The sequence below is a fragment of the Manduca sexta genome, chromosome 27, assembly GCF_014839805.1.
Source record: "Manduca sexta isolate Smith_Timp_Sample1 chromosome 27, JHU_Msex_v1.0, whole genome shotgun sequence".
In the NCBI taxonomy this organism is placed as follows: Eukaryota; Metazoa; Arthropoda; class Insecta; order Lepidoptera; family Sphingidae; genus Manduca; species Manduca sexta.
This window is the reverse complement of record NC_051141.1, coordinates 12,042,184-12,065,560: the sequence shown is the minus strand read 5'-3', so window position 1 is coordinate 12,065,560 and position 23,377 is coordinate 12,042,184. Positions and strand designations below refer to the sequence as shown.

Genomic DNA, 23,377 nt, shown 5'->3' with positions numbered 1-23,377 from the left:
CAAGTATCAGTCGTTTTTTTAAATTAAATATGGTACTTATACGTTCAGAATTGTTTGTTTTATACTGATACTCTTCATGCTTTTAATGCCGTTCCCGAGATGATCCATTAGTATTTCGGTTTCCCGTTTTCCACTAATATTCGACTACGAATTTGAATAGCGTCGCAGTGCATTCAATAGATAAAATAGAGTATAAATCAAAAGCAAACGTCATTCAGTTCCATGAATAGACTGAATGAGTTCACGAAACAAAAGGACTGCGAATGGCCAATGTAGATTGTAATAAGCCTTGATTGTTGTATGTATTATGTCGTCTTATTAATAATTTCATTGCTTATGTAAGAAGCTGCTGGGCTGTAAATGTTATATTACATAAGATACATCTTACTTGCACGTTGCATTCATCGAATATAATACAGATACTTGAATTTTATATGTGTGTTCATGAATATAGTTTATTACAATTATCAAATTTTTACAAAAATGTCATCACTATTATTTGATAAATACCTAGGTATCCAGAATCTATATGCAATGTTTAAGCTAATAATGGCAAATGTACTGGCGGCCAGCAAGGACCTGCACATTGCCGCTCAATTTTACTTGAACACTATGTTTATGTGCACGCTGTGCAACTTCCGCACGATTAGCAAAGAATGTGTTCCCATATTTATTTCACCTTATAACCTATGACATTTAAATAAGGTTGTATTCTAGAAAAAAATCTATCAGAAGACGTTTATTAATGACTTCGATATACGTACTGCATAGACGTATATTCATTCTACCAAAGAACATATATATATCCTGATTAATAATAACTTAATTAAAAGGAAAAAGAATGGATTAAAGATGTAATAATAAATTGAATGCCAAATTAAACAGCTAAAACTACAAAAAAGAATAATCTGTGCTACTATTGATTATTCTTACATGTATAAGTATTTTAATTGTTTCATAGGTCATTTAATAAAATATTTTTAGCCAAATTCAATGAGAAAAAGAGCTATTTCAAGAAGAACACACATATAAAATACTTCCATATTTTGGTTCCCATACCATATTCAATTAATCTAATAACAATACTATGCATTTTGAATCATATCAGTTTTTTGCTTTTAATTTAATTCGTAAATTTTTTCAATGTTAGTGGTCAAAATCTCGCGTCTCCATTGGTGTGGACCCCGCTAAACCAGTTCACTTTGTTTTCATCCCTACAATAGTACCTACAAACATGGGGTTGTCGCAGAGCGAGTTCCTGTAGTTTATACAAAACATAGGGATATCCGTTTATTATAATTCATCTGGATATATTATGTAGAAGCCCTCTTTGAGTATGACAATGGTCATCATCCGCTCGTATTTTTTGTTACAGAAAGTTTTAAAAAATGTTAAATGTATTTTATAGAAATATACTTTATGTTTTAAAGGTTATATAGAGCGAAGTAGAGGCCTATTTAAAGATACAGCTGGCCTTATATTAATTCTATTAGATTTTTCTTTAATATAATATATTTTTAACACATGAGAATGGCCATGTAGCCTGTCATTAAGACAGCTTATTCACAAGGTGCGTGCTTGGAAGCGGCAGTTTTGTTCCGGCGCAGCAAACACGCGGTCGACGCGTGCGCCTTTAACTAACCACAAAACTATCGAGTTCGAAATGTATACGTCATGTGGCATAGACTAGAGAACGAATAGATCGATCATCTCTTCAATAATAATAAAATCTAAATTATTAAATTTAACATACAGGGTAATAAAACAAATTGAAGAAGGAATCTATGTATATACGCTATACCCTATCTATATAATATATGTACTATTATACATATAAATATATACATATAAGTTTGTTTGTTTGAACATGCTATTCTCGGGAACTATTGGTTCGAATTGAAAAACTATTGGAACACGATAAACTCAAAAACTACGCAATGGTTTTTAATGTAATTTGGTAGGGATATTCTTCGAGACCCTGGGAAGGACATAAGCTACTTTCTCTCCCGGGAAAATCTAAAGCTGGACACTTATCCCGGAAAACTCTTTGACGAGGGCAAAGCCGCGAGCAACAGTTACTCAATATAAGGAAATTGAAAACCTCTTTTAATTTGCTTAGGCCCATAAAGTATAGGTTTCATAAGTTACTTGCCTTTAATGCATTTAAGGGCATGTGCATTTCGCCTGGTTAAACGACTCAACAAAAGATTATATTTGCAGGCTAATTCTTTCATTTTGAAAGCACAAAATCGCTACAGGGCGTCCACCTCGCTCATCTCTTTTTGAGATACAATGATTGATATTGAATTTGGGTACGTGCGCTTATGAATAATTAATTTTTACATTCAACTCCCCACGGAGTGCAGACTTACGCGACGTGAAGTACCTATAACGAATATTTTCAAAATAAACTTTCTTGCATTGTTGTCTCTGAATTAATTTTGCTCCTATAGAAGGTCGTTTGCCATATTTATATACTTTCCGTTTCATGAAGTGAGCTTCTAGAATGTTTTTGTTCTTGGAACTACTATATAATTTTTTTTTTATAAAGTCACTGATACAAATATAGTATTTTACCATCAATCTCGATACAATTTCTTAACAATGCTCATATACACCAATGTAATTACAAACTTTGTCATACAGTGCGCACGTATTTACAAAACAGCTCTACCGTGTATTGACTAATACGGCGAAGAACCGACCGTAGCCGGTTTCACTTGCGTTATCTTATATTTTAAATTCACTCTGAAGTCATAAAGGCCCATTGTTGTGTTTTGAATTAACGTGGTTAATCAATATCATGCCTCAAGCGCGAACGCGAATGCCTCTGTTTGCAACTGTAACTTTTTAATGGCCACCTGCGAGTATATTTTAACATTCTTACTAAATTAACCGACAACATTTCAAATGTTATTTCAAGTAAAAGCATAAACTTCTGAATGAATAGGTGAAATTTGGTATGAATTCTTTTCTCCTATCCGAATTTCGGCCATGTCGGAGAATCTCAACGCATAATAGCCAGGTACGCAGATGTAGTGCACAAATATGTGCCCAGTACTCAGGTGCACTCTCTGTTCCTTTGCTCTCATAGTTCTATGAGACGGCAGTCCGACATTATCAGAGTGAAATTTAGCATACACAGAGCGTTTCCCGAAAATATTGGCTACTTTTTAATTCACTATAGAACAATGGTATATTTATTCCGAAAAAGAAAATTCACGCAGGCGGAAACCAAAACAGGTATAGTGGAGTTTACGTACTTGCGTGTCTAAAGGTAATATTGACAGTGACTAAGAATAGTAAATAGCTATTACACATTCATTAGCCTTATTTCCACTTACATCTTATCAAGTAATGACTAATCAATATCTTATAATAAGCCCAGTGTAGGTTGTGCAGTTTCCAAAGAAACAGTATGTATGATACGTGGGAATGCGCCAACGTAGAGTCCACGTTATTTAGACAATTATTTGATCAACATATTCTTTATAATTTATACAATTAACTGATGTGAAAGACATCTCCCACTGGGCATCTTACTTTCTTCTATTACTAAAAATGTTTTTTATTACCTAATAATTGGTTATATTTATTTTCAACATTACTGTTGTGTTTTCATAGGGAGATATCAGACCGGAGTGAGAGTTCCCTGTTTGATACTTAGTTCGGCTCTACTTAAAGTTATGTGACATTATTTTAAACTTAAATTTCCTTTAAATTGTTTGTGAACATAAAAAAAAAATCTAGTGCCGAAAATTCAATTCATGGACAGAACCAGAGGCAAAATACAAAATATGTAATACAATAAGAAACACTACAAAAGTCAGTGCTGTGTGACGCGAGTCCAATAATTAGTACTTTAAGTTTTGTTGTATCACTTAAATTGATGAATTGAAATACTGGGTAACAGGCGTATCATTGAATATTATTCTATGTCAACTCTTATTATGACGTGTGAACGTGCATATAATCTAAAATTTGTTTAAATTATTCGATATGAAGAGGAATTTAATTCAGCCCATGTGTAAGTGTGTAAAAAAGTCATGTCAAAACCTTAAATAGGTAGAAGAATTCCTTAAATATATATTTTTTAATCAAAACAACCTCACTTATTGATGCCAGAGCAGTACAGTGAACTAAAAAAGTAGCTGAATAAATTCAAAATTTGAAATCGCCACTGAAGTTTGGTGTCCGTGCCAACAATCAGTTTTACTTCACTAAATTAAACTTTAAAGCGATTGCTTTCTTTTTAGATACTAATAAAATAAATATATTGATTGAAATTAATATGTAGAGCCCTTTGAAATTTTGAATATTGTTTTCAGCTACTTTTATATCTAAAAACGTGAATTACTTATAGTCTTGTCGAGCCATAGTCAGCATATTATGTATATCGAATGCTTTGGCAGCGTATTTGGCTATGCCATTTAAATCGTCAATTTACAATTGAATCATTGTATGAACAACAAAAACAGTAACTGAATATCTTGAATTCCATGGTTTTATAATTTCTAACTGAATTTCACGGTATATGGCTTTATCGATGTATGCACGTTTTCCAATCACTTTATCGCCTCATTGGAGAGGCTACGCACTTGGACTGTGACACGATTCAGGGCTCGATATTAAAATGCACCAACTAATTTGTGTCTGTCCATTAGTAAATAAACATTTGTTGCCTGGAATTGAATTATGAAGACAGTTTCGGCCCAATGTTATGGGACGGAAAAAACTGCGGAGTGTGGGTCACTACATAAATATGCCTTTAACCATTCTTCACCGTTCGGGATAAATCCTTGAGATTTTGTTTATGTCTCTACCATATCAAATATTTTCCAGAAATTCGCACGAATGAATAACAATTCGATGTACCTGCTTTTATAATATCAATGTGCAATTATTATATTTCATTACACGTATATTGAACAAAATAATGTAATGCAAACAAAAATACCTAATTCGATATTTGCGAACGTTGCAACTGTCATGTTGTAAATAACTGTCCCAATTATATTAATTATTATAAATCTGAAATAGTATTAGATAAAATCTGCCAAATTAATAAACTAAGTCCCAGGAAACCCTAAAACATTTAGACTGACTTTTATTCCATAAAAATGTACAAAATGACTATTATTATGAGAAAGTTTTTAAAAGACAGTGGAACTGCGAGGAAAAGCTAGCTTGTCTAACCTAACCTAACCTAATATTTTTATTGCAAATGCAATGATTCCAGAATAAACAATTAGATCCTATTAAAAATTAATTAAATCATACGATTACGATACTTATTCACGTACCCTTATTAAAGACAATGTCTAGACTACAGCCATTATGTTTTTATTGAATTCATCAAAACGTAATAATGTCTAATATATAAAACATTGGTTCACTTTCATATTATGCGTTTATTAAAAGTTCTGAGAAACATACAAACATCCGCACAAAGTTTCTCATTTATAATACAGGATCAATATTAAGTAAAATGAGGTACAAATGGTATACACTTAAAGCAAAGCCAAATCAAGGACGTAAGCTTATCTTATCGCGTTTCGTGCTCACAGCAATCGATGGCATTCTAAAGTCGACAGCACGGGGATTTTTATATTCCATACATTTGTAGAAAATGAGATATGACCATTAATTCTCAAAGTAACCATGCGTAACGAAATAGTTTGTGCGGAACATTATTGCGAAGTTATCTGTCGCATATATTTATTTTTGTCTTAATACCTGCATTCAATTTATTATTCAATAAAACGAATGTGCCGAAACAAAAAAAGACACATTACAGAGAAAAATTCCCAACCAATAAGTATTTCGTTACGTACATTTTCATTTGAAAAGTATTCATATACTTAAGTAAATAAATTTTAGAGAAAAGCATGACTATAAATGATTAAGTACCCCTCATAAATTTATATTACCATTAACATTAGAACAATTAATGATAATTACATTAAACATTCTCACCCAAAATAATGAATAAATAACATAAATATATAAATATACATTGTAACAAATAACAAAAATAATACTTAGAAGTATTTTCCTTTATTAACTTTCCAAATCATATCAAAACGAGACCAAAGATCGCGCATGGGTAATTAGATATAATAGGCAATAAATAAATATATTAAGGAATATGAAATATATGTATTATATTACGTATCTATACGAAAAAATGTATTTTGTATAACGAAATACTAGTTAATACATTAGTAATTAATTTATCCAATTCTCTAATAACGTCTATTACGTAAAAACATCGGTTTTCTAGGTCATAAAAGGGCGTGGAGGAGAAATATTTACGCGGATACCTATTTTATCTTGATCGATTGATGGGGGTGTCCCGCAATTAGCGGACATGTATATTTATTCTTATGAACACGAACAATGTATACACTGAACGTATTTATAGATTAGTCGACAATGCCTTAACGTTTTCCTTCTAACGTCATATAGTACCCATGACTAAGGTAATAAATTGAAGTAACAACACAAGTATGGAATATTTTAGCAACAGGCATTGTGAGGTAAAACATGTGACTAATCCTGGTAATTAGTACATTTTTGTGTGTTTGGATGATTTTCAGTAGTCGCGTAAACTGCAGAAAAGAATTGGATGGAAGCAAACCGATTGACTAATTTCGGGATAACAATTTCATAGACCATTCTATTCCGGAAAAACGTCAGTATTATTATTTATAAGTTTATTTTTTATTACGTTAAAAATATTTAGCATGATAAACGCGTTAAAGTTGTACAAAATTTAATTTCACATCATGCAAATCCCTCACGTGCTTTGCGCGTGTTTTTGGAAAACCCCATATAATCAATTGGTGCGTTCCATTTATATTAAAAACTAGGTTAAAGTTGCTGGAAAAGGTTTAAACGTTTCTGGTTTTATATTATTAAGAGGACAAAAACAATCGATTATATCACACGTGCCTTTGAATTACATTATTAAAGAAGCACTGAATCAAAAAGCGAGGTAAGTAAAATGCTTACGCCATTATTTCTTTAGTTTCCATTTATCACACGCGATTATTCAGCGTGTCTGACGCCGACCTCATTAGTATTTCAAGTGTAGTCAAAACAATGGGCACGTGAAAGCCACGTAGGTAATCCGCAAATTCACAACCACCCACGGCGCTGTGCACCCGCAGCCCACTCCTATTGAATTATGATAGGTTCGCTTGCGGAGTGCATTTTGTACATGTTTAGTTACAACATCAAGAGACATTACTTATGCTTTTTAGGTTTGCACTCTAATTTGCTTTCTATGTTTTCTTGATATTTCTACTGTCGACATAAGAATCAGCATGAAGTATTAATTTAATTAAATAATAAATCCAATTATTATGGATTTCATTTAACAAGTTAAACACAATTCCAAACAACTCATTGAATAATAATCATGCAAACGCCGCCTTAGTTATTGTTTCATATTTTCAAGACTTTAAGGACGCTAGCGCCGTACCGCGCCCGCCGCGTCTTCGTGCAAAACGTTGCGCTACCTAGAGCGGACACAAATACATCGCACGCGCCGTTCTCCAAAGTTATATGTCATACTGTAAACCTGTACTAAGATGTGTACCTGAGAGAACGAAAAATGAACCCTAACCTAGTGAAAATAAGATTTGTTTTGTATTAAAATCCCTGTAAGACGAATTTAGAATTATCTTTCTCCGAATCTAACTCCCGATTCTCACCACTACAAAATTTTTATATTTTTCGATCAAACGTTGCTAAGTGCAAACACAAGCGCTCAACCAATTAGAAACAGTGTTTACTTTATTAACATTTAGGTAATTCGTTTTTGCTGTTATTTATTCGTATTACAGTCATTTGAGTTTCGTTTTTTCATTAACCAAAATATTTTGGAACTGTTCAAAGTAACTATATAAATAGCCCTGATCGATATATAGATGACGTACTTTGCCATATATTTTTTTGTAACACGTGCAGGTAAGAATCGCACAAAAAATTCGTTATACTTTCTGGAATAATCCCATTGCCATTGTTGTGAATACCAAGAAACATCGTCGCGTAACTTACATACAAAAGGCATAAGCGACCCGTTCATCCATAAGATATTTTACTTTGATATCAGCTGCAAACCACTGGCCACAGAGATTACATACTATATACGATCAACCGCTTTGATCTATTCGTTTAACCGTTTAGTTTTGCCAATCAACGAGCATGGAAAATAAACTCAACGCTTATATTGGCATCACAATAAAAATAGAGTGGCGCATGTTATATGTGCTAATAAATACCGAATAGATACATACGTGTGAAATCTTTTTAGTAAACTGAGCGATTTTGACTGGCCCGTACAACAAGCTGCAGCGGGGAAACAAATCTATTGAATCCTTTTTTGAATAGTGCTGTGACGTGAAACCGAGGGGAGAGGTCGCCATGAGAATGGCATTCGGGTATAGTGGCGGTGAGGGGCGGGGAGAAGCGCGGGACGGGGTGGCATGGCGGCGCTGGCGCGGCGAGCGTCCGCGCCGCGCCGTGCCGTGTGGAAATTTCCATTGCCCAAGCGCCTCGATCAAATGCCGCGCGGCGTTCATAGCGGCGGTCAAAATCGAGGCTATCGCGATGTGCGAACATTGCTGTATAACGTTTATATTAACAGCCATTACTCATGTGTCGTTACGGTTAACGATACTAGCACTCTCGAAACAATCAACACTTGAAACAATGCAAATCAATTTAGAGATAAATTTTCAGACAAACGCTCAATCGAAAGTAATAAGTAAAGCATAAGCATTAATAACAAATAAAAACGTCAGAATATATTTTTACCTTATTAAGATTACCTTAGGATGAGTATTTGTACATTTAAGTAATCATAGAACATTTTATAAAAGAAATCCGACACTACTGAATACAGTTCCATGTTATTAATTAAAATAAAGTATATGTTATCGATTGAAAGAGGAATTCTTTGTTATAGCATAAATTGTTTGTGTCGTGGTAATTTATAAACAACTCTTTACCCTAATTCGACGTACCTCTAAAAGTAAACTGGTGTTAAAGATTAACTAAAGCGAAGGTATTCAAAGAAACATAAACCTAAATATTTATTATTACCGGTAATTTTTTATAAGTTATCATATTTCCTTTATAGAGCGAAAAAACACTCCATTATGTTATTTCTTTCTTATTTGCAGGTGAAGTACGTACAAATTAACTTCAATTAAATTGATTGGCAGCATTGCAATCGTGTCTACATCTTTATTAAGGCACGGGCGAGCAAAGTCGAAAACGCGCAGCGGTTCGCGGTCGCGACCGCCTCCTCTCTACTCTTCGCACCAATTTGGAGGCCACGGACGGGCACACCGACAACAAATGGATATGAACTGTAACTCTTTCGTTTTAAAGTGTATTTTCTAGTATCGTCCGGCCGGAATCCGCGGTTATACGCTTCAGTAATACTGAGGCCGGTGAGCGGCTGACAACCATATCGCAGATATCGGTTCAATAGGGGACCGGCCTATGCTTGATTTTGTACATTATTCTATATTTAATGGTTAATAATACGAAAAAGAAGCACTTCTGTGAAAACTGCATAAATATTGGTTAAAAAATGAGCGAGTAATTTATATTTAAAAATTGTTATGTGCAGAAGTGGCCGCGATGTGGGGATATCGCTTCATCTCTTTTTTTCGCACGCGTCGTAATTCCCGATGACGTCACATGTGGATATTTCGTCTCTTTTCTATTTCTTGTTAATTACCCCTTCCACCGAAATTCTAAGTCTTATAACTTGTTGATTTTTTACCGGATTTTAATAATTCCTTCTGTGTTATAATTTAAATTATGTAAATATTCGATAATAGTAAAGAACCAAAATGAGTCCGGTAGCCTATTGTTGGCTGTTCCTTCATTAATGATCAGCAATGACAATAGTAGTTTATGGAATTTCTAGAGATAGCTTTTAATGACTCGTTTAATATATTATTGTACGTTTATTTTTTTTTTGCAGTAATATTGAATTATACCTATGTCTTGCGAGTGGTAAGTTATAAAAGCAGTTATTAAATATAATAATTTACTCTGAATATTGATCTATGTAACGACAAGACTTAATAAAAAAAAGTTTTCTAATATAACATTTTAAAGTTTCAACAGACATCCAGTAAAAATATAAATTTATATACCTGTATAAGATTTTGTAACACGTTACACAAAAATGATTAGTTTTACATAAAAAAAAAATGTTGAAAACATTCGCACTGCAGTAATGACATACTTAAAAAAGTCTTAAATTCTTTTCCACAATGCAGACATATATCACAAGTTGGATAAACTTCCCTAATATAATAAATAATAAACTAATGTAAGACAAAGTAAACAAACATATTAGTATTTCACTATAAAGTTTCATAATATATCAACGATGGTTATATTTTACAAAGGATTTTATACTTTTATCTCGACTTTTATAATCTAAAAAAAACAATCCAGTTTGTTTACATTGCCTACACAGTCTATACTACAATATTGGAAAGCATAATAGAAGGTTTCTAATATGTTATATACAAAACACACTAGGAATCAACACCCATTTATTTTACAATCGACTGAAGCAATCGCTTGCATAATCATGCTCGCGACGAAACGTGTTCAATTTCATTTCAGGTGTAAATATGCAGTTTCAACTTTTAGCTGCCATTCTTGGAAGGCACATTTTACCCAGAAGAACAATATGGACCCATTGTTTTGATGCACGCGCTTTAGACAACGGATCTGATGGGCAATACACCTGATACAGTGAAGAATGAAGACACGGCCACGTGAATGATATTTCTATAGGTCTACGTATAGTTATGCCGTTAAGTCGGTGCCTTTGTTTTCTATTTATAATAAGTGTAAGTTACAATTCTACACGTTAACCATTGCACAACGTGCAGCGCGTTGGTTTTGAAAAGGATACGGTCATGCTATTCGCGGCTCACGTGTCCCTCTTATTCGAACTAATTTTCCCTGAATATGTATGAAATCGTGATTTTTATTATATGTTTCAGTTTCACGTTATATAAGTGAAAGTTTCACGACAGTTACATCTCGATTTTACATTTACGTATTTTTTTTATTGAAATGACGAAATAATTCAAAATATTTCTAATATTTACCAAGTGACAAATTGACGTGTGTGATCACATACGTATATAATAATAGAAATTTGTAGCTTGATGTAATCTTGGAGAGTATGACCGTCATTATACGCTTTAACATTGTTTCCGTAAATAGACGCGTTGTTGTTTTTTAATATATAGTTACTACTTATATTATATTTCTTGGCAAGACATTACAGCAATTAATATGTTATAGCGTCTTACGAAGGCCGACTAACAAGGGCCAAACGGGGATAACGAACTATCGAACATGGACTGCAGTTGCAATTTGCAGTTTGTCTTATGTAGTTTGCATTGCCAATTTGGTATAGTTTCCGCGGGTTAGACGTAGGCGTGAGTGATCGGTATAATAATAATTCCGCTGACGCCGAGAACCTCTTTCACAGAGCGGCAGACTTTAAGCTTTCAATATAAAAAATGTAGGATAATGTCCTTTTACAAAAATATTGGAAACGTAGGTATTGCGCCAACGTATACTAAGGTTTAGAAACTGCATTCCATCTACAGAGGCAAGCGTGCTTACAAATCAATAAATAATGGTATAACTTCGGAAAAACTCGATAAATATATGTTGTGAATTTTAACGTATGAACAAGTTTCCTCATCCATGTCAGTTCTATGAATTTTCACGCGACGCCAAACGTAGCAAAAACGCTCTTCGTGAATATAATAACCAAATATATTATTTTCTACAAAATAATCTCTTGAATTTTTATGTTTTTCTACATTCTATAATTCTTACTAAACACGAACTTCTTATTGCCGTACTCAAGGCAGACTAAAACAATATTTACCCAACTACTTTATGAAATTACTAGTTTAGGCATTTTTATTACGTTAAGGCAAAAGGCATAATCAGGAGACATGACACCGTCTGTACGTAATGATTTTTTTATATACATATCCATAGATAACAACACTGAACTAGCATCACATCGCGATAGGAATACCTAGAAATGACACGTACTCTGTATATAATGTCAAAACGAAGGTGAAAATATTATGCATTTCTCTATCTCATTCAGTAACAAAACAGCAAAAAGCTAATACTTTTAAATAAGTATGTTACATATAAATAAACGGATTAATTAATTTATATCTTATTATATTATATATTCATGCTAAAATCAATACGCCTTCTGTTTGTAACCGGGAATAAACTTTGTAACTTGTAATAAAGTATTTTAATGAAAAAAATACTCAGTCCTTCAAAATTGAACTTTTTAAACAACTTACGAGGTTTCAGATTTTACCTTTTTTGTAATCTGCTCGTTGCGATTTAATCTCTTTAAGGGATGAATTGTTAAAAATCATTTTATAGAGGCAGTCTTCTTTGGATAAGGAAATCTTGTGCAAAATTTGAAGCTTGAAGATTTATTAGGGCTTAGGCTGAGCATTATTTGTCACCCAGCGATATTAAATTTAATATTCCGTTTATGCTACCTATATAAATTATTTTTAAACTCAAAACAGAAGTTACATTGTGTATGTAAAATCTTTGATTATGCAGTGAAACAAATCACTATCTAAAATTACTTTTACTTGTGAAATGCTTACATAATGAAGACAGGTATGAGTTAAAGGAAGTTGATATTGAAAGAAATTATAATTTGTAACAGTTTGCAAATAAAAATACGTCGTTACAAAAACGTCACGAAGTGATAAAATAAAGTTAAGAGTTTTAAACTTCACTTTTCTCTGTTTGGTTCAACTAATTATTCCGCAGAAACCTATTTTTGATTTGATTTCGTTGTGAAATATGAAAATCAGACGCGTTAACAGTTCAATTACATAAAAAAATAGTTTGCATGTACAAGACCAAATATAATTATTGAAATTATTGTTTTCGTGTAGCAATTATTGGTAAACCTTTCATAAAAGCCTACTCAAATGATTAAGTCCAATAATCATCGAATCATTATCGCTATCATGAAATCACATGGCGGCTATCTAAAATGATTTTTGACCCGACAAAGCTCTGCGTAAGCTCAGGTGGTCGTTACTGATAAATATAAACATGAAATTCAATGTCCAAATTTAAATGTTTTGCGTGTATTAATACCTAGCTTTAGTGTACATGATTATTTTTTTCTGAACTTGATTTTTATTTTGTTTTGAGATTTTCATTTGTTCCAGCAGAGCACTATTTTCAAAGTTAATTCATGTCCGATTCATGGAAGCGTGGGATAAAACGTATCAAACAGTGCCGTGGACGATTTGGTATGATATTTTTACAAATTGCACCCAGATTTAACCAGAACCTTATACAAAAATAACAAACAAAAATATCCTCTATGTCGATTACACAAAAATTCCAGATGAATAAACCACCGATGTGAAAGCGGTCTGCAACAGCTAACGCACAGCATTTCTGCAATGGCCGTTTCCAAGAAATCGAATAATAGAGCCTATTCCGTTGTATTAACATCGCCACTCATGCAAGTTTCATTACTATGTACCGCGCAAAAGGCGTGTAGAAAATTCATTTCTTTAATTCTCAATTGAATAGTTTAATAAAAGTGTCCATTTTAGCAACTTAATAAAATTTCCGATGCTACTAAAACAATGGGCTATAAAATTTGACTCGACAGTTTTACGACTTAGAAAATGGAATTGCACATTTCCACTACTATAAGATATGTAGCCATAAACTGGTCCTATTTATAATTGCTTTTCTACCGTGATTAAAATCTTTCACTTTCAAATATAATTATCGCCCAGCATCGCATCTAGAAATTATACTGATATAAATACTAACTTTATTGGTTGAAGATACTTAGAATAAAACAAAATTCGCACTAAAATTAAGCAAAATAAAAAGTAAACTTACCTTAAACACCGCTGGAGCTAACGGTATAGCAGCTTGATTGTGAAGATGTTTTTTCGACATTTTCGGTTATTTCCGCCGCCGTTTCTAATAAAATACGTTACTCGGTTTCGGCTTAAAAATTAGAAAAACCCTTAAGGTTTACAGCAGAAAGAAATCCAAGCGAGTCACGATACTGAAAGTGAGTTAGTTGCGTTCCACAAAACGCCGTTTTAACTTTTCGCCGAGCGAAAATTTTATTCGTACACCTCGTTTTAGTTGCCCTTCGCCCGTTTCCATGCGATTTATATTCGATGATTTCACTGTTCGGTGTTTCAAAAATATCTTACATAAAGTACTAAGTTTGATAAATAAAGTTGCTGGACGCGTCAACAGTGGTACGTCGTTCCGCCGTGGCGATCAAGTCGGCAATGAGCGAGTGGGGCGCGTCCGATCGCGGCGAAGGGAGTGATTCAAGTTCGATGCGAGCGGTGGCCACAGCGTGTGCCCAGCCGGGGTATGATGGCGTATGACGAGCGGCGCGCGGGGCCGAGCCCGAGCGGCGCTGAAGCGGAGGCGCCGGGTGACGTACACCGAGAGCGTCTCGCGAACCAACCGACTGAAACGATTGCGCTCCTGACCATGTCGCGCCCACTTCCCCCAAAGACGAAACAAACAAGTCAAGAACGTGCTTTTCAGTACGCGATTTTTCGTCACGCTAACGTTCTAGCCATGAATCCGAGACAGTTGACGGTTCTCTGGGCGAGGCACTAACACTGAACCTGGACGCACGTGATTCATGCACACGACGTGCCGTCCGCCAACTATTTAACGATGTTTGCAATTACGTGTTTAAAAAATAGCTCATGTCTGCTTGAAAATAAAATGGCGCCTTTAACGTGACAAAATGTGCCAAACGTGAAAAATACCTGGCAAGGATGAGCACCGAGCGGCCAAAGGTAGACCGATCAACGTTTTTTAGAAAAACAAAAACTAATTGCGTCGCAAAAGCGAAATTGAAAGACGTCAAGGTCACGCCACACCGCCCATGTCCACATGACTTCGTAGTCAGTACTACGAATCGTAGACCTCGAACGTGCCTCACATATACGTAGTGCGAATATCCAATTTGGGGGACCTGTTTAACTTTTGATAACATACGCTTCCAAGACGTTCAGCGTGTTATTTTACATGAACTATAAATCTTAGAGAAAAATTACTAATGTAGCCGACCTGCATCCTAACGCTACAACTTTAAAACAAACTTTAAACGTCAAACTCTCTCAATTGATGGTCGGAGATACTACATTTATACACGAGAATATGACTATTGTAAGCGAATTCGTGTTTTCGCTACATGAAAATGATAATATTATTGGACATAAGTTAACAGATTTACAGTCATCTCTCACTCACAAACAAGCACACGACACAGTATTATGTTACTAACTCATTCTTAAATACAGAGTAAAATCGCATAACAATTAACATAATATTTACATTCTACTGAAACTATATCTTTCTGCGTATAATAAGCCTTTACATACATACAAATAGTATCACGCCTCTTTCCTATAAGGGTAGGCAGAGACTATGGATTGCCACTTTGTACGATTCTGGCATACTTCTCTCACTTTCTCCACCATCAATCTTTTCATGCATTCCCATGCATATTAGACTGTACATTGACGAAAATTGATTTGCTTTTTAGTGACTGTTCAAAGTTCTTTTATGGAATATAATTTGGTTTTGGGTATAATAAATAATAATATGGTATTTATAATTACTAAAAGTTGTCGCACTAAATATGGAGATACGATTTACAACGTCGTATGATCGTAATACGTTACACTTTGAAGGGATATTGTTACCACGTGTTATTTTGTATTTGTATCCAAAACCAAGGAGCCTGCACTAAATCTGGATAAATATAGTAAAGCTATACTGTACTTACCGGATTTTACGTCGGGTATTACTATTACGCGACATTAACAAATCTATGATACGCGTTGGCTATTATTTTATACCAATAAAAACTCAGGACATCATCTACAATTTTTGTTAATAAGAATTGGTATACATCTTTTATAATTTTTGGTGATAAGGAAATCACAGACATAATATTACAAGAAAAGTGTTTTAATTCGTATATCGAAATGTGCCACACTACGCCTAGTAAAATTCACCCCGATGCCTACTCTAGATAAAGTCATATAGTAGGTAATTGAGAATATAAAATTATCATGCCTTCATCTCTACTCCTGGCGTCTACGCTGGTAGCATAATATGGGGATGCAGAATATATAATATATATTATATATATTTATACAATAACCAACGCAATAAAATACTACGAAGAAAAATATAAAAGTAATAAGCGTAATTACAGCAGTCTACATACGTGGCGTTAACAGGTTTGCTCAGCAGAAAACCAGGAAAAAGTAAAACACGTTACATGAATTATGATACAGAGTAATTTAACACTATACATGTATGGGATACTGGATCTTAAGAGCAATTAAAATAAGATTTGCCAAGAACTAAATTACACCAGTTATTTATAGCAAGGAAACCAGTGCAATAGTTAAGATTTTTTTCTTATATCCTTACCTGTGCAAATGTACATCATACGTGTATTATAATATCACTTACCTAGTTATTAAAAGGTAATGATTTGTAATGGTAATTTTGTGTCAGAATTTATATATTTATTCTTTCAACAATTATGTTAATCAATCTATAATTAAAAAAGATAATTTTTTGTCCGTTTTTCAATTGAATTAGACATTCTGTCTAGTGAAGTATTACTGACAAGAAGGCCTAATTTTCTCGGAAAAACGAAGTCAAACCATGTGCCCTTCAGAATGTTACTATATTGTGTAAACAGTAAATACCTACACCCATTACACACGTATGGTCTATAATGGCGTATACAATTACGTCACCGCACTAAATAATTATATGCTACTAAACATAACGGGAAACACGATAAGGATTTACTACTAACATTCATCACAATAAAAAATTTATGATTCTAGGACTATTCCTGAATTTAAAAACGATGGAAAATAACCAACGGCCGGCGCCGCGAAATCCTTCCCACTAAGCTCGTAACAATAGCAATGTATTGTCGAAACATAATGCATTAACAGTCGTTAATCATTCGTATTACGACTGTTTTGCAATAAAACTGAAGTATAACCGACTCAAGGGCACCGCAGGCTAGTTGTCGCCGAAACGAGGATTATGCGTTTGATTGTCAATTTGCCATAATAATTACTTCATGGTAGCGTTTTGTACACCAATGGCTTATAATGTTCTTTACATTGTTACAATGTGGTTTCCTTATTAATTATTATCAGGTAGATACGTCTTTTCATTTCATAGAGCAATAACTATATTTAGTTACGTTAGTTTTAAAACGTGCATAAAAAATGTTATTTTTACTCCAAGTCCTGTTTGTCGTCGCAGATAGCATTTTGTATTTTTGCCAGATTTTCATCTGTTGGCATCGATAGCCACATAACCTACCGTCTACACATAGCAAGTAATACACTCATTCATAGATTCTTCATTCTTCTTTGTCTACCGTGTTGGCAGAGAAAGTAATTTGCACTATGAAAATGTTTGCTTATAATTGGCGATTAATAATTACCAACTGAGTACATGAAAATTTCTGATTTAAAACTGTTATTTTTCACAATCCAAAAGTAAGAAAATAAAAGTACCCATTTGTAAGATTATAAATATTATAAAAAAAACGTTAGAAATCGGAGTATAATTTTAATTCATTTTGCAGATTAGTACCGAGTAAAGTATGAAAGTTAAACGTTAACATAAAAGTATCTTGTTTACTTGTCATATAATATGTAAACATTGGATTTTTAGTACTTACATGTACTAATACGCCTTATTTAGTAAAACTGGTAATTCCCCATGAAATGTATTTCCTTAATAAACAAATTTGGTCACCTTTTATTTGCTTACTAATCTGTACCTCACTTGATATACCTACAATAAATCTTAAGATTTTATTCTTTCTTTGTCGGGTTCTTTGATCACGCTCACCTTCGAGACTACTTCACTGATTCTGAAAATTATTTTATTAATAGGTAGTATATTACACCTATATGTATACTTTAAGATTTTGTACAACTTATTATTCTGAGATCAAGGTTTATCCTTGGTACGGACTCTAACTTGGACGGAGCGACGAGTAGAAGCTAACTTATGTACCCAAACACTTTTACAACTCGATATTTATATTTAAGAACTAGGCCTACAAGTATCACCACTGGATTGACAGTAATTTACAATTGAAATATTTTTTCTACCAAATCATTTTCTATATTAGCGATTGCTATAATATTGCTATGCTATATGTTTATTACAACATAACTGTACTTGCTAACTCTGCAAAAAATATTCTCAATAGTTATTGTCACTTTAGTAATTGCTGATACCAGGAAATATGAAACAATAATCATTGTGAAACGACGCAATAGCATTTTGTAAGTCGTATATTATAACCGTCAACATCTACACATCAATGCTCATCAATTTACATGATCAATTCCCTCAGATACTGCGCAGTGTGCTTGTGGAGTCGTTACTAGTTTTTACGTCGGCAATCAACATAGATCAATATCTTTCTGAAAGACAAGATGTGCATGTTTAATAGGCAATTAAATGTGATTTTGGTTATAGATTATAAATCGTCGGGTAGAGTCGATTACATTGTAGAGAGTAGTAGACATTTGCGTAAGTACCACGACATTCGAATTAACAAATTAAAGCCTCAAACAAACGCGTGAATCGGGAAAACTTGTGTAAATTACTCATGAAATAACCAAACAGAGTCACAATACCATGCCCGCACCGAATGAAACTCTCGAGACCAATAGTGAAACATCCTGCGAAGCAGTCGACAGGATTGCCGCCGAGAACAAATAAGTGATAATGAGATAAATTCTAAAGTACTGATCTGGACCGGCCTCACATGAAAGGTAATGTCTCGTGTTAATTTAAACGTACAGAACAATAAGCCAATGAATGTTTAACACTTCCATAGATGCTAATAAATATATCAATTTCCTGACGTAGTTCGTCATATTCATACGTTCTAAATATAGATTATTTGATTGTCGGTAGTCCATCAATCAGGTAACTAAAGCGTATCATGCTATCAACACTTCCTGTATAAACAGCAGTTGATTGAGATTCTGGCTCTATTTAAAAGCTTTTGGTTAGCTCAATACCACGCTTAACTTTATGTGCGAGATAATTATTAACTCAGATTTTTTATCCATAATATTTTGACTCAGATCCTAGGAAATATTTATATTATAATCAATCACAATATATCACTTAAAGAATATAAATAAAATGAAACAGTTTCAATAATAAGGAATTAATAAGCCATTGCTCATCCAATGATCTAAAATCAACCGCATTACATATTTTTTTACACTTTAAAGGTTATTAAGGATTTTATGTACTTTATCTCTATATGAGCTTACATTATACCAAATCTTATACTTCTTCGCAGGTGCAATGTGCTTAAAAAGGGTACAAAGTTTTTTCTTCAAATAATTATTATAAATGAAGTCCACTGCTACTGAGCCAATGAGGCGTCGGACATTTAAATAATGAAAATGCGTGATTGGGGCCAAAGATAGAAGTACAACTAAAGAACATCAGAACCTCAAAATATTATGTTCTGTGCGACAACAGCTAATACAAACGCATTGTAAAACATACTTTTGCAAGAGTTTTATGTTGTTGCCAAAGATTTTACAAATAACTGTAGCAAACATCTGATTGATAAACAAAAAAAAATCATAGCTTTATTGCAAGAAAATACACCTTAAGAAACCTAATTCACGTGCTTAACGTACGTAAATGTAGATCCAACCGCGTAGTGTGCACATTACAGTTAATTTCCTGCTCGACATTGATTAACCAGGTGGTAAGAATAAGTTATTATTTTTAGCATTAATGAAATGAACTATTGGGAAAAATACAAGTTGATCAACGCCTGTTTAATTAAACTAATAGTCTAAATTCAGAGAAATTGAAAAACTAAGATGTTTAAGAAACACTGAACACAGAGTACTAATTAACAAACTATAGAATTAATATTCATTAAATATATTCATCCCAGGATTGGCATAATATTAGATCGTGTCAAAATATTAAACTAAGATAAATTTAAGCCATACGCTTACTAACAGTTAAACTATACAAAAGAGCATTAAACAGTCCACAATTACCAAACTGAATAATTGGCTTCTACAATCTCAAAGATCATCTTACAACTGCGCTATTGGTCTAAATGTTTTCCCCGCTGCAGGAAGGGTTATATCAAATGGAGTAGAAATATTTATACCACACCATCTTCGCAATTACCCAGTAAAATATATAGGAAGTTGGATCTTTGGTCGGTTGTGAGCCAAGCTCTCGACAACTGAAGCCCATTGTGAAAGAAAAGATAATAATGTAAACTTCATTAAATCGATCTAGGTATGAAAATATAAAGTAGGTCACATCTTAATGCGAACGAGCAAGGTACTTTTCCACTTTGCTGGACATAATGTCGCTTCTTTTAAGTACTTTGTAGACATAACATTCTCGAACAAGGCTGGAACTAACAGAGCATTTCGCGTAAATTATAAGTTTTATACCATGGAATGATCAGCTTTGAGCAGGACGTTCACATGAAAGTAAGCAATGATTAAATAGTTTATATGTTCCCAAGAAAACCTAACGTTGTGACTTAGAAATCTATATATATATAAAAATGAATCCTTATTTCATTTGGTCACGCCATCACGCGTGAACGGCTGGACCGATTTCACTATTATTTTTTTTTGTCGTGTTTGTTATTGTCAGGAGAAGGTTCTTATGAAAGCAAAAAAAAACAAAAAATTGCGCGGAAAATAACAAAACTTAACGAAAGTAATAATGTTATATAACTGTCAATCGTTTGACAGAATGCGCGCTGCAAATTCATAGTTAAGACGGGACAACATCTGTCGGGTCAACTAGTGTCTATACAATAGTGTTTAATGTAAAACGTCCCCTGCCGCATTAGCTGCTAAGAATCAGCTATAATCAAATTGGTGACGATTACTGGACTTCATAATCAAATCAATTTTGACATATTGGTGTGAATTGTGATCACGCGATCCGTTTGACGCCCTATTCACTATTTATATAGATGTCCTATCGGATTTTTTTCTGTGAACGCTCTACACAGGCCCCTGCACTGTAAACATAAGAATACTATATTCAAATTCGCAATGATATCATAGAGTCTATCATCTTATAAATTTGTTTTAGCGTTAAGAGGTGATTAAGAATTGCTTAAAGAGCTGTCAAAAACATCACCGGTTCCTAGTTTAAACCTAATTAAGAGGCAAGATGGCGAGTTATAACTTATGGCTGATCGAGTAAATTTGTGTTTTAACTAAGCATAGCTTTACAAATTTCTTATAAGTAAGACCGTATGTGTATTGTATATACTGCAATGTACTTGCAGATGGGAGTCGTTAGTTTCGGTTATGAATTTAAATATTTATTCGTTTGTACCCAGTCCAGATCTCATTTGTGTGTATTGCAAAATATTAAACATTAAATAGTATGAACAGTTAATAAATAATATTATAGTAGGTAACTTTATGATGATTTATAAAAAACTTATTGACTGCTTGTTTCAATTGCATAGACAGGAAAAAAAAGACATTATTTGTCAAAGTTTTGTTGATTAGCAAACTAAGGTTTTTATCTTAAGACATACCTTATAACATTTTTATTTTGCTCCCTCATAAATCCTGAATAACTCTTTCTTATTAAGTTACTTTCTTATATCGTATTGATATGATTCTTAATTCCATTTACTATACGAAATAATTTTTAATACAGATTAGCTTATCAATTACTGAAACGCGTGAGTAGTAAATCTATATTTGTAAATATAGATAAGGTATTTAAATTTACGATGAAAACGTATGATACAATATCATTTCCGAGATACATCACTGATAACTACCTGACTGATATCTGTACTTTCTCTATATCAATATAATGTTATCTTGTAAATATTGTCTGAATGAGACAAAGATTTTCTGTAGAAACGTGTTTTGAGATAGCGGAAATCCGGCAGTTTCATTCGGCTAAATACATTAGTATTTGCAATTTACACCAAAGTTACCCATGTAAACCAAAAACAGAGAAAAATAATACAAGACTGGTATACATATTTAAAAACTACCACCTAATATTACTTTGAAATTAAATTATTATTTTAATTTATTGCAGTATTAACAAAAAATATCCTCATTAATGCATTGGTGACGGAATGTGTGAGCTTTAAAACTTATACGCTCCTCGTCTCTACCCCTAGCAAAAGCAGTAGAAACCTTAATATTTGTTGTTTAAATGGAAAAACACGAAGCGTGAGTTGCATTGAAAGCCTATTCCTATTTATGATGCAAATTAGCGTGCACTACTGCCTATCATTGAAATTATCTCGATCCATAGACTATGAGTAAATGATAATAATCAGCGAAGTAGATAAAACTCAGTATTTTTCACATGAGGCACTTTACACTCAAAAAACTAAATGAATTGCCTTTGTTGAAACATTTATATTAAACATATAAGTCGTGAATAATAAAACATTATTAACAATTAATAATTATCTTACATTACGTTTACAATCAAATTGTAAACGTAATGTAAGGGCCCGTCGGTAATTATCTCGTAAAAATGTTTCAAATACATAATATTCAAGCAATCATTATGTGAGTACATAATAAGTATTATCATCTATAACAAAAATTGTAATACGTTTGCCTAGTTTCGTCCCAATATTAATATAACTAACTTAGTTATCTCCTTTGTTAATATGTTGTGGAATTGTATCCTACATAGCATAATACTATTAACCTTGAAGCTTTTTACCGTTTTCATATGTAATTATTGTACTTACATAAATATTTATTGTACGTTATACCCGTAGAACCTATTGTACAACTAGTGTCCAACCAAAGATTGGTTATCTGGCCATTGATTGGCTATTGTCACAAACTTCGGGAGAAGCTGAGAGATTATAAGAATAAATTTTAATTAACTACAAATAAATACAATGTACAAATAAATAATATACAATGTAAAATTCAAGGTTTATTTCTCATTTCCGGAGTTATTTACTTTTATTAATATTTTCTAGTCACTGCAATCCATCATTTATTAAGATGCTATGACCAATGAGAATGAGTTATCGACTTTAGGTACTTAATTTAGTGATAATAAAAATTACCTTGCAATTTTGAAATAAAACTATTTTCCTAATTTTTCGCGGTTTTTATAATTTAATTTTCTCTCAACGTTTCAATGACTTTGCAACTTC

At 33.2% G+C, this 23,377-nt stretch overlaps 1 protein-coding gene across 1 annotated transcript in view; it reads right to left on the bottom strand.

Moving 5' to 3' along the window:
* The window catches only part of LOC115445039 (proton-coupled amino acid transporter-like protein pathetic), a 34,911-nt gene extending 20,362 nt beyond the window's left edge, over positions 1 to 14,549 (bottom strand). The window contains exon 1 of the mRNA XM_030171118.2: positions 13,990 to 14,549. Within this exon, the coding sequence (XP_030026978.1) occupies positions 13,990 to 14,049 (60 nt within the window). The 5' untranslated portion in view covers positions 14,050 to 14,549. The remainder of the gene's footprint in view (positions 1 to 13,989) is intronic.
* Positions 14,550 to 23,377: the final 8,828 nt, after the last annotated feature.